This window comes from Thermobia domestica, chromosome 4 (assembly GCF_964235325.1).
Source record: "Thermobia domestica chromosome 4, izTheDome1.hap1.1, whole genome shotgun sequence".
In the NCBI taxonomy this organism is placed as follows: domain Eukaryota; kingdom Metazoa; phylum Arthropoda; class Insecta; order Zygentoma; family Lepismatidae; genus Thermobia; species Thermobia domestica.
This window is the reverse complement of record NC_137457.1, coordinates 69,676,044-69,693,301: the sequence shown is the minus strand read 5'-3', so window position 1 is coordinate 69,693,301 and position 17,258 is coordinate 69,676,044. Positions and strand designations below refer to the sequence as shown.

General features: G+C 30.9%; 1 protein-coding gene across 2 annotated transcripts in view; it reads right to left on the bottom strand.

Moving 5' to 3' along the window:
* LOC145683317 (trypsin-1-like) overlaps positions 1–17,258 on the bottom strand; it is a 632,151-nt gene that overhangs the window by 313,793 nt on the left and 301,100 nt on the right. For both annotated transcript variants that reach the window (XM_081754670.1, XM_081754672.1), the window contains exon 4: positions 1,460–1,634. In XM_081754670.1, the coding sequence (XP_081610796.1) occupies positions 1,460–1,634 (175 nt within the window). The remainder of the gene's footprint in view (positions 1–1,459; positions 1,635–17,258) is intronic.

Here is a 17,258-nt window from a genome sequence, read left to right as displayed (position 1 = left end):
AGAAACGACAAGGAGTATAAATTTCCTAAATGAAATGTTACCATATTATCAAGTTGCGGATATAAAGAAAACTTTCAAAGTGGGTCCGTGCGTTAACAGATACATCAGAATGGCAATTGGTTTGATATCTTTCCCAGCTGTAGGAAGTAACGATGAACAGATACAGTTGGTATGATATCTTTCCCAGCTGTAGGAAGTAACGATGATTAATTGCATAATTTTTTGACAGATTGCTTTCCCAGACGTCCTAATTTTATTTTCAGTTTTCACATTTTTGTACAAGAATATATTTATTTATGTTCCAACGGTACTATGTGCTTTTTCTATAGCCCTACTACTGCTTTATCATTTGATTTTCGCGCGAATCATTTTGCTACACTCTATATGCACTATATTATATTTAACTCAACAAACAACCAGAAATAGTTACGGTGTCTTTCTCTAGATGCATACTGATATTATTTTGTAAAATTTGAAAATTTGTTTCATAAAAGATTTTGCACATTTTCACTTAATTATCTGATAACCAGTTAAATAAATTTTGAAGCACAATAGTGAAGAAATATTTAGACAAACAAAGAATTCAAAGAATACCCTAAATTATAATATTACAACATAAATAATTGACGTCTCACTTCTTCCAGTGAGTAACAAATGATGTAGTTATTACGCATTAATATTTATAAGTAAACAAGCTCTCACAATACGCTTCTAACCCTCAAGTAAATCAACTGGAGCACAAGACAATACAAATTCTACATTTACGTAAGTGTTTGTAAACTGGAACAAAAAATAACAGGAATAGTAATTTGAGAGTTGAATAAATTTCAATTGCATTTATCAAAAAAAAAATAGCAGCTTCCTTAGCATGATTTTTGCATAAATAAAACGGCCACAACGTTTGCAGATGTGCTGATAAGTCTATATTTACTTGGTGTACTATAGAGAATAAGACTACTATATTTGTACAGTATATAAAGTTACTTTCCTTAAGTATATACTATTTTTCTATTTTCATATGAAATATTAGGAATAGCAGTGTGCGTACGTTATTCCAAGACTGTCACATGCGCTACTCTCTTGTCACTTACCCTAAGCATAATCTCATCTTCCCAAATGGAAAAAATAATTAGTTCTCATTTTAAATACTATTATGTTAAATTGATTTGTCTTTATATTACTAATATATATCATGGGTTTTCTTTTTTTCTGAAAGTGTATTTTTCTTAAACACTAGATTGATATTTCTGACTATCTAAATTTCCTACGATAGTAGTCATGGTTATTCAAGGTACAATAACGTACATGCTTATCAAACTGAACCAACATTTAGATTGATATATTGTTTAAGCACATACTAGATAAAATAACAAAAAAATTAGTAATAAAAGGATATATAAATTTCATATATTTCTTTTAATAAATATTGTTTCATTTACTTAAAAATATGATACTTAACCTCCACCAGGGCAATGTCATGTACAGGTTTTTTTGCTAGCCCTCCATTTTCTAAATCATGTACAATGTCGTGATAGAAATCAGGATGTACATGTATTGCCGATACAAACCGTATTTGTCCCTCGTCAGTTACATTAAGAACTCCAGCATTTACACTGTAAAATTTTGGTTTATATCTGGAATTAAACATTAAACAAAAAAACATAAGTAGCAGATATCTGCACCAGAACATCGTTTTAAATAACAATACCAAATAACCTTCGCTATTCTAGTCGCGCAATTTACCTAGGTAATAATATGAAATACATTTATTCCCTGGTCGATGAATGTGCCACTGTTCTCACGCAAATAATATTATTTCCATGAAGTAGTATTAAATAAACCGCAAAGAGCAAAATTTTACATCACAATTACCTTTCCGAACCAAATTTGAATATCCTCTTTCCTCTGCACGTTATTGATAAATAAAATTGCACATCCAACATACTAAATATACTACTAAACTGTTTATTACCATATTGTAATTCAATAAGTGCTTCAAACGTCGCAGTTTGAGAAGCAAACTTACACACACACACACAGAGAGCGACATATATATATACAATACGATGTAAAAATCAATGTATTATTATCATTGTATATCACTCAAATTTTCAAAATACCTTTCCAAACTGTAAATAATTATAATTATTAAGCGTTTTGTAATGTTATTTTATCACGTTAAGTATATAATTAATTGTATTAGCATAGTTTAAGTTCATCTGTAAATTTTCCATTCATTTATTTGACTACATTAAGCTAACCTATAAATAATTCAATAGTCGTAGTCAATAGTAGTCAGCTAACCTATATAGTTCATTGATATTTTATAACAATTTTTATATGTATCTATATTAAATCTTTTATATAGGCCTTTATTACTTTACAAGCAGATACAAATATTGTGATAATTGAGCACAATATAACGTGAATAAATATATTGATAATCCTCGTTGATGCCGAAAGGAATACTGATAGCGTAATAAGAGATGTATGGATGTGTTCCAAATACTCAAACTTTGTTGTTTTAAGAATTGCTCAATATTTACTATTGTATCCTCTATTAGCATAATTACATTTTCTCGTAGAATGTTACTTGGAACATTCATCTTTATGAGATGATATTTTATCATAACAAACTTAAAGTCTAATTAGTAGAAGTCATAGTATAGGATTACATTTTCTCATTTATGAAATATATTTTTAAATAGTATTAAAAGTTATTTTTCAAAATCATAAATTCAACAAATAGATTTACCTTGTACATCAATTTCAATATTAAAAGACAATTTCAAATTTTATTTTCACATAGTGTTAATGATTTATGTTTGCACAGTCATTGGTCTACTTCCTGAAAACTCTTTAAAACGTATCAGATTTCAGTGCTTCTTTGCTTCGCGTATCTCTTTATATATTCTAATATGCCTTAAGATATTTGTTTTACGAGGCCCAAGTTCAAAGAATTTAAAGGAAATCATTTTCATCGTTCATTTTGATCGTAAAATTAATGTTCTGGACTTAGCAGTGAAAAAATCGGATTGAGTCTCTTTCTTAGATCGTTTCTCTCTATTTAAATACCGGAAATACGGAATTAGGCAAGTGAAACTCACTCGAGTCAAATCGTGTGGTTATATCAAACTCCAAATATTTTCCAACTGCCATTTTTAATTCTATATTTTAAATCTTAATTTTACCTAAATCCGATTGACCATCCTCATGTTTAATCAGTTTACCCTACTTCTCAGTATATTTCAATCCTACTTTCCACATAATCTCTTTAAGATCTTAAAAAGTCAAATAAATTATATACAACAGTTCTTCTACTACTACTTCTTCAGGTGTTCTTCGCCATGTAATTCCTTACATTCAGATTCATCATATTGATTTGCTTCTGATTTTCAAATTTGACATTTATTTATTTATGCTCAAGTTAATTCATGATAGTTTTTATGTGACTTCTTCCAAGTTATGGACTCTATTATTATTAGTATCGACTCAGAGTTAAGGAGAGTTATAGACTCTGAAATAGGAGTATCACTTTAACTTTCTTAAGTAGCTATTAGTAACTATACACAGGAGGAGTTAATAATATGTTTCATCTACTCTTGCACTTTTATATATAACTGAAACTAACTCTTATATTAGATTTCGATTGAAGTTTGGGCTTTTGACGTATCCTGTCCTAAATCTTTAATTGCATTGATAGAAAAAGCACATCTATCTCTTTACGTTTGTCATATACATTAAGATTAGCACTTTAATTTTCTTTTATCGTTTAATAATTTCTAGTCCCAGCATGATAAATTTTTGGCTTTTTTACAACGGTTTACTATGTAAAGAAATTAAAACGTGTTCGTAAGAGTTTTGGCAGGTTCATTGACGTTTACATAAGTTCGTACACGTTTACATTACACGTTAGAAAACTAATTATATTTCTGTACCTACCAATGTTCATTTCCTAGTCATATCTACTGTTGAGAAACATGACCTTCACCCAAACACTTATTGCACAATAATTGTAATTTTTCAAACCTTAAATAAGACGTCACACATTCATCATATATATGTTTTATATTTATATTGTTCTCTTTAATGACACAAAGAAAGTTTAGGTTGTCTTTAATTAATTTCTTGGTAGTATAGAATATTTTTGTCCGTGATAGAAACAGTTTAATCCTTTATGCCAACCACAAGTATAGTATTTTCTCACATTGGTTTGTTCTTGTACAAGGATATCATTAAATACTACCACCGAATATTTCTCGCGTTCATTTAATATCATAATTCCATAATCTTGTCTTTAACTAGTTTTAATATCCTACTATGTCTGAAAAATATTCGTTCTCGGTACTAGATTCAGCAGTTCAGAATGCATATAAACTAGAGTGGTCTCAAATTTCGAAAATTTCAAATTTTAACATGGCACCCTTTTAGTTTGTTCTCATTTAAAATAAATAATATATGCAAAATTTCAAACCAATAGCTCAATATTTACAGATTACACAATCGGCTTAAAATTTATCAAAATTAATTCATATTGTTGCTGTATTGACAATGCAATGCCCTCTACTTTCGTGCATGTAGTCTCCTATATCCTAATGTGTCATTATTTATTACAAATCAACTATGCCACTGTAGGAAATATTGTTGCAACAATGATCAACGAAGTCTGTCTTATCATGTTATATTGGTATTTTATTCCCTTTCATGCATCATTACAATATGCATTTATTGTGGCATTACAAACATTGTAAATGTTTCAACTTCTAAGCAATATTCACTGCAATGATGACTTTTATCCCATATACGTTACAAGTTCAGCAAAAAATAACTTGGGTTCGTCTCAATTGATAAGTTGCTGCTGCACTTCATTTGTCTTCCGATGGAAGAACTCTCATTTCAATTACTGAAGTACTATAATCCAGGAACACCGCTGCCGGTGAGATATTTGCTACCAGTAAGCTGATAATATTGAAGTGTAGTAGTTGATTATTAACGTTTGTTTACCAAAACAAGTGCTAGAATAAGTCGTACAGTGTTGTCTTGGGCTGTGGTATGATAGTGAGTTTGAGATAAAGTTAATATATTGTTCATTGTTGTAATAGCAGAAGCCACTAGAAATAAAACTAGACTTTATTTTCTTGGAACGGATAAAAATTTCTGACCGGAAGTAAGTTACAATGTGAAACTTGAAAAATTGAGTGACCAATGGGCAAATTTAAAGAAAAGCAAGAACCGAAAATCTATAATACATAAAGAGACTGAAACTATATTTGTTGGAAATTTAAGAAATTTATATGATATAGTGTATGCGGATGTTCTTAGAGTAATTAAAAATAGGGAAGACAAGATCTTTCTCAATGCTTAGAGGGAAGAGAGACAAAGAGGTTATATGATAATAGTAGACTGAACTCTCACTCGAAAGGAATCTAAGATGGCAAACATGAAGCAACAAAAACGATCTGATGGAGACAAGTACTACGACTGCCTCTGTCACTAACAGAACTATGCTGTTTGTTTCGAGCAATATAAATAGTGGCAGTAATTTAAAATTATGTGAACCTCGTAGATGACGAATACATGCCAACGCAGCAACATGCCCTTAACATGCCTTCAAACTCAATCCGATGCCTTTCTAGCTGCACTGAGGTCAAGAGGTCAAGTAAGTGAAATGCGATTTGATATAACTGCCAACAATACTGGTCGCTACAGCGGCGCTTGTGTCATAACAGCAGGTAAATAAGATAAGCCTTTTGCCTTTATGTTGTCATCACAACATACTGAAGATAGTTTTGGCTGCAGTTTCTTAGCAATGTTTGCATGGAGATGTACCTTCGAGTTCTGCAATATTACAGCGTTTTAAGGAAGCTTTGAACTCCTTGTATTGCATATGATGTTATTATGCACAAAGAAATATAGATTTGGCCAATATTAAGCATGTAATTTGAGGTTTTACAAGTTTCCATCTTCAATATAGCCAGCCATTGGACTTACTTCAATTTTTCTGGAAGAATCTCGCCCCGAGGAGTGCGATTTGCTTCAGCCTCAGCTATTCACCACGCTATAATGATACCAAAGGAACTGTACGCATTCAAAATATGGCTTTTTAGAGACTTATTCAACCTTACTCATCAAGAAAGAGCTTCCTTACATTGTGTACTTCATTGTTAAAACTTACGTGAAAGCGTTATTCTTATCACCAGTTTCTGCATCAGCTCGAAGAGCTCATCTAGAATTAGTAAAAAGAATTCTTAAATATGAAACAAACAATCCAACAGTTTGCAAAGCTCAGGTCAAATCTGGTGCTTGAGCGAAGAACTCATTTGCTTGTCGTTCTTCGACGACAAACTGTTCTCAGAAACATATCAAGACATGATAAAACACTTGAAAACATATACTAGCAATGATGAGCTTCCACAACACTTGTAAATACTTCGGGATGCACTTGCTTCCGGAATGTCAAGGAATTTCGTAAACGAAGAACACGATGAACATTTTTCGTGCTTCTTAAACGTCTGAGCGTTCGAATATTTCTTCCACAAAATCCGGAGACATCACAATCCAACAGTGACTACTTAGCTGGTCGTAAAGTAGTCAAACACTTTCAGTAAGTTAATCACCATGCAGAACCCTGAATTGTACTCATAAAATAGTATAACGGCATTACCGAAAAAACGAAGAGAAAAACGGCACCTACTTCAAGTTCCTGCGGAATTCAGGAAGCAAAATCCAGACTGTAACAGAATAACCTACCTAAGTAAACGCAATATATGAAAGTGAAATGTAAAATTAGAGTGAAAATAGATTTTACAAAGTTTTAACAACGGAAATATTATTTCCAGTATTGTTCTTTTATGTGTAATTGTGTAACATGTATACTAAAATGTGTATAACAAAATGTATAACAATATATACTGTATACCAATAGAAGTCACATTTTATTCAATCTGTGCAATCATTAAAACTTGTTCTACAAGGTTAAATGTTACCAATGCATCTTTTTCCAGTGGTGTAACAAATGATACGGGTACCGCAAGTTAAATTCGATAAATAAATATTTTCCCCCATTTTTGAACCAACCTAACACGCATATTTTCTAATCCTAATCAGTCAGTTCTAATAAAATTGTCAATCAGTGATGTAGTTTTTTCACCCGCGCCCGGTCCTACCATTAAATATCATCAGGAATAACCATCCATTATTAGTATTTTTCTTACCTGCTCTTTTAATTTAAACTTAAAAACCCAATTATTAATTTAATTCACATAATAAATTTGAATATTTAATTGAAGTTGTAATTCATCTTTGTTAACTATAAATTTCCATTATTCAGTTGAGAACACAGAAAAAAATTACAAATAGCTCGTACATGACTATTCAACATATTTAACTGAAAATCACATGTAAATGTAATAAATTAACAGTTCGTGTAGATGTCACTGGTGCTGAACTATTACTGGAAAATCATATAATTGTAACATTAATCACATTCCAAATGGTTAATCAAAAAGAATTAGAAGAGTATATTACAGCACGAACTCAACTACATAACAGTAATTTAGGAAATATTTTTAAATTAATCGAAGAAAGAAAAAATAAAGTTAAAATATTTAGCTAATATTTTGGCATATTAATTTATACTAATAATACTGGATAACATTTTGGTGAAAAACTTATCTAGTAACAAAGTATGTTACAGATAACCTGCGATTCATTTGAAACTAAAATATTTACTATAATAAAACAGAAGGCATGACTTTATTTTAATGCCATCACTTAAATTAATAACTATTTTAAATTACTCTCCACTAATGCTACGATCTGAAATTTTACTTCTCTTACCTTTAATATTACCCAAGATATCCCTTTTTATATAAAAATGTTAAATTAACAGTAAGAATAGCAGTTTGACGATTTCTACCCAAAACAAATATATCACTCTTCTAAGCTCCAGTTATGAGCTGTATGATTTTATTTTAAAATCGCACAACTCATAACTGGAAGATTTAATCGCCACTTTTAGAACATATGCAGAATGTAGCGAACCAATCATATATGAGCATAGAGGAAATGTCCTTTCCCAACAAACCACAATAAATTTAACTGTATCAGAAACTCAATTCAAGCTGAGAAGGGTGATATAGTTGTTTTTGTAGAACTCCCCAAACTGCTATTCTTGCTGTTAAGTAAACATTTTTGATATAAAAACGGATATCTTGGGTAATATTTAAGGTAACAGAATTAAAATTTCAGATGATAACATTAGTGGAGAGTAATTTAAAATAATGACTAATTTAAGTGATTGTATTTTTAAGAAAGAAGAATTTGTTAAACAGAAGATAGTTATACTAGATTCCTAATTTACACGCTGAAATTGGATTATTTTAGTGATAATATTACCAAAGAAGAATTCGAAAAATATAGAAATCCAGATTCCTTATTTTCATATTATATAACTCATTTTAGTTTCGAGAACGAAACAGATAAAGTTTTTACATCAAATGATACACAGGTCGATTTTTAAAATAAAAGATTGTCAATGTAGCTAATAACATTAATCAAGAAGATGTAGTTACGTTAGTAAGTGATGAGTCTATGAATAGTAGTATTAAATAGCGAATTAGAAAACAATAGCTAAACACATATATTTAAATGAAGATGTTGGCATTATGATGCTCCTTACTGTTACTTTATAAAAATGTGAAAGGAGAATTTGGCTAGTGTTTGTAGATTCAATTACTCCTATCGTAAACTATCGGAAATAGAATAACTCAAGTAATTAAAACTTCTGTGTTCACTACATATAAATCAACAACATTAATCTTACTTGGAATCGTACTTTTATTCTGAATACTTCTGAGCAGTATTCTCTTTGAATCTTTCACATTCATATTCTTAATTATTTCTTCTATTTTTGTCCTCACGACATACAATCTGAATCTTCATTATATCTTGTTTATCTTGGCAATCTCTAGTTTCTCTTGACAATCACAGATTACTAACCTTACGCTACACAGCATGTGTACTCTACCATTACATTCTTACCAACACTTACTCAATAATGAAGCATGAGGCTTTTATATTTATATGTAGAAGGAATCTAGAAGCTTATTATGTCGATCGAGATGTTAGGAATCCCATTTTCAGAATACTCACTTATCTAATGGTTAAGAATTTGTTTATAATGGAAAAAGAATGAATATTGAAGTAAGCCTTTATAATATGTTCTAAATATATTTTGAACTTACTCTACTTGAAAAGGTTCTTATAGATTTTTGAAAGAACAATGTAATTATGTTACAGGGAAACAAAAGCTCGGCATATAGGAGGGAAATTATTATTAGTTATTACGCATATATAGAAAGAGAAGTTCAGTAAACTGGAAGATATAACTTGCTATATATTAAAAATGAATATATTTGATAATGATACAATGCTACTGATAAAAATGTTTTGAAATGTATAAAAATGTAATAAAAAGAAACAAATACTTTAGTTAACTAGATCGATATATATATATATATATATATATACGCCTCTATGCATATTTTATCGATAAAATTTAAGTTAATGCATATAGATACTCTAATTTAAAATGTTCCATTAAATATGAATACAAATGTTATGTTAAATATTAGATCCATTAAAGATTCTCATTTGAACCGTGGCTAATTATTTCTCCTAATTATGAATGTGGAATGAGAAGATGTTGACAATTGAGATGAAATCATATTAAGTGATATTGAGAAAGTGAATGTTGGTGAGGCAGTATTGATTAGTGAAAGTTTTTAATTTACAATTTTATAGATAGTAAATATATATGATGTATTGTTATAGGAATAAAAGTCAATAGATAAAGAGAAAGATAGTATTAGAATAAAACAAACAAAAGATGGAAGGTCTATAAAGAATGAAATTTGTATTTTGTGTGGTATTATTAAATCTCGACTTGTAAAAAAGGAAGATTGACCAGTAGGAGTTAAAGTTATTAGAGAGCAGATTGTAGAAGAAATTCGCTGGCTTTCAAGAAAAAAAAACTTTACGAGATTAATCGTTATTACAAAAGGAGTTATTGATTTATCGCAAGCGGATCTTTCAGAAATGGATAGTGGTGTACTAAAGGGTATAACTAAATTTAAAACATTAATAAATACTTATTAAGGTTATTGGATTTTTCTAAAAATTGCTGTTTACTCATTTTAAAGGGCAAAGTGTGAAAGTTACACTGGCATTTGAATCAGCACTAGAAACTAGAAATACATATAAAATACAAATTTACCAAGGTAAAGGATCCTATAATAAAGAATACAAAAAAGTTGATAAAGGGACACACTAGCAATCTTACACATCACTTACTGGTACAATGTTTATCGTAAAACGCATTAAGATAACTGTTAAAAAAATGTACTATATAAAACGCATCAAGAGAACTGGCCAAATATATTATTCAAGAAAATGGATAGATATATTACAAGAATTTGTTAATAGGCGTAATAATAAAGTTAACAGAGTGGTATAAAGGCTGTTGAAGTTAATAAGAAAAATGAGCAAATAATATTCGAAAAAGGATATAAGAGAAAGTATGAGAATGCTAAACCTAAATATAAAATTGTTTATTATGTTGTTTATTATGAAGATAAAAAACTATATGTTCAACAGTTATAGTTTTATTATTCACTTATTAGTTTGTTAAATGAAGAAAATATTGTAATAGAAATTTAGTGTTCTATGCTGTTAATTGATATTAACCAAAAAGAGCGTATATTAAAAAATCTATATAATAAATATGGGTACTATGGATAGATCTTACAGATTGAAGGGTATTTGCTAGGAACAAATTAAATGTAATTTTTGGTGTAGCATATTTTGTGACTACATTGATTCTTGATAGTTTTAAGCCCGAAGGGTTTAAAGACCGAAAAGCGTTAGTTAAATGAAAAAATCTACTACAATATTGTGACTATCAATTAGCTAGAACAAGTGCGTTCTTGCTAACATCAGTTTATAGAATTGAGCCAAAACGAAAACATAAACAAGATTTCATAATTTCAGGAACGAATGTGTACAAAAATATTACTCAATATAACTCCTTGGGGCCGCGGTGGCTCAGTGGTAGAGCGTTCACCTCTGGTGCTTGGGGTCCTGGGTTCGATCCCAGCCCCCGTCAAGTGAACTTTGTGGTTGACAAACACCGTTTGCGTGGGTTTTCTCGGGGTTCTCCCGTTTCCTCCTACTTTCTTCATTCCACCATTTTATTCATTACTCATCATCACCGTCTCCTTTAGCCTAACCGGCATAAACGTGGGACGTAAAACTCGCAGATTTCATTTCATTTCATTTCAATATAACTCTATGCTCTATGGGGAGTTTTATGATAAACTCTATGGTATTGTCGAATGCCATTTCACTAAAGACTAAACAATATCTAGAAAAGTTGCAATTATGACTAGATTGACTTGATCAGTAAATGGAAATAGTTGAGAATTCAAAACTAAAGTTAACGGGAACAGCAGCACCATATAATAATGAAAGTTTAAAATATAATTGCTTAATTATATATATAAAGGAATAAACTAAATGATCATTACCTTAATTGTGTTATAAGATTCAAAAGAGAAGTCTATATAAGCATCTTAATGACGAATATGAAAATATAATAATCTTTGAATGGTATACGAGAGGTTTAGAGATTCTAACAATGTTTAGCTGTTTAATTGATTACAGCAAGTATGAGATTCACACTGGAAGGGTAATGAGTTTTGGCTATCACTGTGAGAAAAAGGATTGACTAAAATAAGTTATTAATTATATGACTGGTTAGCATGTGTTTAAGTGTTTTTACAAAGTGTAGATATATGTATCTTTACGAATAATTATTTTAAAAAAAACATTAAACATTTCTTCAACAGTAACATCAAATTCTATACTGTTCTAATGTCATTAGTGATTAAATAGAAATACAAATTTATTAGGAATCCTGTCTTTAAATCCTTGAATAATAAACGCTGTCTCGTCTAAATTTCCATCGAACATTCCATATAAACACAATCTCATAAAGTTGTCACAAAAAGTTTGATGTTACAGTTTGATGGCACCAATCAAGTTTTTCAATATATTTGCGTATAAGTTATTCAGAAAGTTTGCAATTGTGAGAAACCTTTCCAAAATTAACTTTATCTAGAATCTTATCGGTACATTCCTCAGACAATTTTTGTGGATAAGCATCTCTTCCTAATCAACATTATCTCCAAATTCACTTATAAATTTTGTAATAAGTCTCTGTATATTATGCGTTAAAATTTATCTTGTTTCTTAATTTATGAATAAAATCTTTTGGAACGGGTAAAGTACAATATAACTAAGACCATTGATAATCTGTTAGTGTACCCTATGTCTGAACTGACAACTTCATAATATACTTTCTAAACATATTTTATATAAGTCGTTCATTATTTTCTAAATCTATTTTCCAACAGTTACGTAATTCCACCACATTACTTCAACATCGCTGATTTTACTGACAAACCTAGGGCTACTGCAGACGATGCAAAAGCCTCCTTAACAGGTCGTGCCACTCCCTCTGCTGCTCCAAACACCGATGTTGGTTTCGCTCAATTTGCGATGTGATCTGGGTCTAAATCACCTGTCTGAACCCTCACTCCCCAAACCCTGTCTTGAACATTTCGTTGGGCAACGAATGAGAATGCAACCATGGTGCGGTTTGTAGATTTAATGGGTTACCATGATTTGACACTAGTGATGGTTTATAGTTTGTATGTGGGACATGTAATACACCTACATAAGTTTTATTTTTCACTCGTTAATTATATTTAAGTACTTTTATATACGATGTCGAAGTAAAATTTAAGATGACCCATCTTTGCACTATTTTTCTAACGGTAGACCAACTTTGACACATATTTGTAAAAACGGCCTACTAACCACTGCCAGCTATTTTGATTTACTGTGCAGAGAGGATGTTTGGTTAATGGTTGAAACCTGTTTTTTGACAAACTAAATAACAAGTGTTGATCATTAAACTCCTTTTTCTTAAAAAATGTTTTCTTGTTATTCAGGAACAAAGTCCTTAAGGGTATCGTCTTTGAACAAATCATCCTACATAGAAGATAGAAGTGCAAAAAATAATTAAATCCCAATGAGCGAAAATAACACTTGGATATGTAACACCTACATTTCAAATAACAAGTCATAATAAAAATGATCGCCATAACTTAAATCATAATTCACATCTAATAACACACTCGATTAAATGCAGTTTTTGAAGTTAAAATTAGTTTAGCAAGCAACATATACGATTACAATTTTTCAGCAATATAAATACATTCAATTGTACATTTGATCCTATCCGGGCCACATGAGTGCAAAGATTTCTGAAAAATGTTCTGTGCTATTGTGAAGAGAAATATGTGTGTGTCGGCCTATATGTGGTGCTATTACGTACGTTGGACAATAATCACGTTTTGGTGTAGGCGGACAGCTGTTGTACGAGGACCACGCTTCTGGAGTATATTTCATATCTTTTTAAAAAGAAAAAAAAACATTAATTTCAGGTCAGTAGTTCTTTATTCTTCATATTTCTACGTAGCATTTAATCATGACTGAATCATACCAGTGTCTTTTAAAACAAAGATCTGCATACAGGGGCCACTTAACGAGAATAAACACCTTTGTTCAGGCCTTTGATGCAAATGAAGGCAATATAGAAGAAATACGTGCACGTTTAAAATATCTAAATAACGTCTGGTTAAAGTTGCAGGAGGTGCAAGATACAGGAGGTGATCAAATTGACCCCGAAGCGGAAGAAGAAAACGTTCTTGAAGAAATTAAAAATGTGTATTTTTTTTAGAGGCTCAAATGCAAACACTTCTTTGAAGCATGGAAATAAAGAATCAGCAGTTAATAATAGCACTAGCAGTAGCGCACAAGTTAAATTACCGGTCATACAGTTGCCTGCATTTGACGGGAACTGTAAACGTTGGTTATCATATAAGACAACCTTTATATCTCTTGTTCACGAGAATGAAAACATTTCCACAGTACAGAAGTTTTAGCACCTTCAAACTTTTCTTAAAGGCGAAGCGTTAAACCTAATTGAAAAAATTGCACATTGCGTTATATGTGACATGACGAACCTTTGTACGGAACAGGAAGATGTCTCTCAAGAGTTATTATTTTTGTACGTCTGTACCAACTGCAGAATTTCTGTCGACAATGGATATTGCCATTACTAGGACACTCAGGGCAAAGAAACCAGACACACCGCCAATGATGGACACTCTTAAGAACAGGGAAATTTTGTAATCAATATTTCCCTTCTCTGATGATATGGCCATCGTCAGCTACGTCCTCATAAACAATAAAGTTGTTCGTGTGCTACCAACACGCTGGCGAATTGATTAAGGAATATTCATGCTCTAGACAACTTCCGTGTGGCCTTTTAGACTCCTAAGAACATAATTGCCATTGCAGCACTAAATTCATTCGTCAGTTGACTTTTGGAAAACCCTGACTGGAAGAAGAAAGAGCGTAATAAAAATACAAATTCTTTTTACAACTAATAAATCGAAACATAGCACGAAGAGCTACCAATACCGATGGGTTACATACTCATGTCTTGAAGGCCATAGAATCAGCGGGGGTACAAGCATCCAAAGTCCCGTCACAACTAACTCAAAAGTGCAGAAGCAGAAGAAAAGTGAACGATGCTGCCTATGTCCGCGAAATTTGGATCGGAAATCAAAAAACAAAGTGTGGTAATTGCCATCGGTATATGTGCTTAAATTACAGGAAAGTTCAAACTTGAAGTGTTTTCTCGGAATTTTGTTCCAACTCGTAAAATGCAAACTTCACGTTTGCACAAGATTTTTTTCCTGTAGAGTAGAAATTATACTAAATATGTCCCATTATTAAAATGTAGTGTTGTATAGTATTTGATTTACAAACCATGTAACAATCTATTGTATAGATAAAAACAGTAAAGCATGCAATATACAACAATGTAGCATATATTATTATTCTTTCTATAAGAAACGCTAAAAAAACAAAATTATAAAAATGATCGAAATTTATATAGTAAGTTTTAAGCTGCAGATGTGTTTCTTGAGATACGTTTTGACACACCCCGTATATACGTACTTATCCACTATTTACGTATCTTAAAAGTAGCAGCCTAAACTAAGTGTTGAGGTGTAACAATTTACAAATGGTTATGGATATTGATGCAGTAGCATCGACGTTCTTGTTTAATTATTAGGGGTACTCTTCTTTGACACACACTGTATATACGTATATATACATTTTTTCTAGAATTATAAAACTGTAGATCTTACGAAGCCTAAGATTGAAAAATGTAAAAGAAAGCATCAATATAACACCGCTGAAACAAATGTAGAGTTAAAACTCATGGGGACCCCCTCTGTTAGGAACGTTGATCAACTTACCTTGGTATGATAAGGATTATAATAATTTCGAATTATATATATATATATATATATATATATATATTGAGCATATGGTATAGAAAAATCAATCTTAGGCTATGATTATGAAGATTACACAATCTAATTGTTGGGGAATGTTGATGTTGAATGATATTTGACATCCTTATGGAAAATGGTATATGTAATCTTAAACGTAGAGATATAACATTTAATTTAATATATTGCAAAAAAAAACTTGCACATCCACAAAATAATTAATGATCTTATCTTATACAATAAAATATTTTGTGAATGCAATCTACGAGTAATTAGAACAGGCATGGCAACTTCTAACGAATAAGATACTCTCTTTAATATAGATGATCTATTGTAGTTTCTAAAATACAAATAGCAAAGAAATTTATACTTAACACGTTCTAAGTCATCAATTTGAGTTTGGAAATAAGGGCTCCAAATTTCACAAGCATATTCAAGTTTAAGCCGTAAAAATGTGAAATACAAAGCTGTGATTGCAGAAACGTCAGTCATAAACTTTGTGTCTCTTATGATAAATCCTAGACGTTTATATGATTCACAAACTAAACATTTTAAATGTAAATTAAATGACATTTTAGTATCAAATGTAACGCCCAAATCAATCACAACATCAATCCTACCCAACAGAGTTCCATTGACACTATAATGTTTTCTAAACATCTTCTCCTTTGTAAACGTAATGACAAAGAATTTGTAAATTTTAAATGGTAAACTGTCAGTTACACTCCACTTATAACAAGAACCAATATCTTGTTGCTGATTGTCAAATTTTGTAATTGAGTTAATCTCCTTGTAAATTTTAAGATCATCAGCGTAAACTAACGACTTTGAGTGTTTGATAACAGATGATAAGACATTACTAAAAAGTACAAATAATAAAGAGGCAGATTAAATCCTTGAGGAACGCAGGATGAAACTGTATAAGGGAAAGATTGTGTACGATTCAAAATAACTGTGCATTTATGATTCAATAAATATTACGATAATAATAACCTAATTCAAATCCGTCCTATCGTCAGAGAGTGCTCCCGGAATCGTAAGATTTGTTATGCGTAGAGATAAGAACACTTTCCTACAAAGACGAAAAGTTAAACGAAATCCCTGTTGTGGTGACATAGGCTATAATTCAGGTTCAATTATATATGTCAACCAAAACTTATTTCATTATCGCAGAAAAGTGTTCAGTGAAGCTAGGAAGGTTCAAACGGAAAAGTAATTCGCGTTTTTGTGGATTAACTTGTCAGGGGATATAAAGTAAATAAAGACCTCAAGTGATTCCCTAAGTGTATAATCTGAGAACCGTAGATGATGTTATTGATTTACTACCAGTTAGCAATGATTAAATGTAAAGGATTCTCATTCTATCAACAGAATGTTAGAGATCTCAACTCAAAACTTGAAGATTTTTAACTGTACACTTTCTTCCAGATTTGATATTATTATTACTGAATAACAGTTAAAAATTAACATATGTAACCCTGTATTACTTTATCATTGGTGTGCTATTTATAAGCAGGATAAACCTAATGTTAGGGTGGTGAGGTTTTTGTTGCAGTTAAGAGTTTCATTAGAGGATTTGATGTTGATATTAGCATTAATCATATTCAAAACGTTTGTTTGCGTATTGTTACAAATTCTTGCTCTTTTTTTTCTTGTAACAATATATATTCTTCTGCCAGCGATTTACTAGCTTATTAATCTCTGTATGCATTGGTCGAGGAGTTGCAGAACATATATATTTGTGATATTTTAATGGTTGGCATT